Below are 1,191 nucleotides of genomic sequence, written 5' to 3'. Positions count from 1 at the left end.
CCTATCCCAAGCATATCCCTGCCCCGCACAAGTCAAATAGAAATACGCAGAAAGTAGTTTTTTTCAGTGACTGATACCAGAGTCCAGGTCAACTCCTGCGATCTTCTTTTATCAGTAAGAAAACAGTTATTGAGTCCCATAGACTTTTTGGCTCTAAGTTGTTGCTGTAAGTAAGAGAGAGAAAGAGTAAGAGAAAGTTTGCTGTTGGAATCCCCATCCTTAAAAGATTTTTGTGAGCCGACCAACATATTTGAGAGGTAATGACAAAGCTTATTCAGTCGGTGGGGATCGGGAAGAGGCATGGGGGTCATTTGTCAGTTTTAACCCTTATTGGTTGTTTTGGATGCTAGATACATTTGCTTAATATCAGTTGTCAGTGAAAATAAAATCTTTGATTTCTCATTCAGGTTTCGTTCACAATACCATTCTTTTATAGATAACAAAATATCTTCCGTTTACTTTTTAAAGGTTGAGGTTGAAGATGTTGGAAACAGTTTAGATGCTTCTTCATCTGATTTAACCGTAATAAAGGTAAATGCTAACCAGTTTTTCTTTACAAACAAAAAGGCATAATATATGCCATATAAACTGTATGCTGAAACAGTGTATGTACAGGTAGTACACAGTGGGTGCATTCTTACACTAATGCCTTTCTAATTTAATCATATGGACAAAGAGAGAGAGATAGATATATCAGGTCATATATATATGATGTGTATATCATACTGAGTTTGGGTGGTAGACTGGATTCTTTTTATCTGTTGTATTAGCCAACTCAGTGTTTTATATTATATTTAACTTCCATTAAAAGTGTTCGTATCCATGTTGACAAGGAAGCTGAAACCGATCTATTCCTGAAATACTGGCCTTGTTTCCAGATCACTCTTGGTAGCTTAAGGACACTTGTAGTGCCAGGTGGAGGTAGTGTTTCTATTGATCCTGTTTTCAGAAAGCAGACTTTGTGAAGTAGACTCTAGAGAAGGGTAACATGAAGATAAGCTCTGCTCTATGCTGCTTACATTTGTTGATTTATTTACCCATGTGAATGTGTACCGTGTGTTCAACAGGTGTCTGAATTTGAGAAATATTGAAATTTTTGCACATTTTGTAAAACTTGAAGATGTTAAAAAGTAATGTTAAACCTTCTTGTGAGAAATTTATTTAAAATCCAATGTTTTCAAAGCTTAAATA

At 35.4% G+C, this 1,191-nt stretch overlaps 1 protein-coding gene across 3 annotated transcripts in view; it reads left to right on the top strand.

Annotated features, from left to right (window-relative positions):
• The window catches only part of LOC103923456 (scaffold attachment factor B1-like), a 17,825-nt gene that overhangs the window by 4,271 nt on the left and 12,363 nt on the right, over positions 1-1,191 (top strand). For all 3 annotated transcript variants that reach the window (XR_663931.1, XM_009331809.1, XM_009331808.1), the window contains one exon: positions 469-531. Coding sequence is in view for 2 of the 3 variants with exons in the window: in XM_009331809.1 (XP_009330084.1) it covers positions 469-531 (63 nt within the window). In the remaining variant the exon portion in view is untranslated. The remainder of the gene's footprint in view (positions 1-468; positions 532-1,191) is intronic.

This window comes from Pygoscelis adeliae, unplaced genomic scaffold, assembly GCF_000699105.1.
Source record: "Pygoscelis adeliae isolate BGI_AS28 unplaced genomic scaffold, ASM69910v1 Scaffold239, whole genome shotgun sequence".
NCBI lineage: Eukaryota > Metazoa > Chordata > Aves > Sphenisciformes > Spheniscidae > Pygoscelis > Pygoscelis adeliae.
This window is presented reverse-complemented; position numbering and strand designations above follow the sequence as displayed.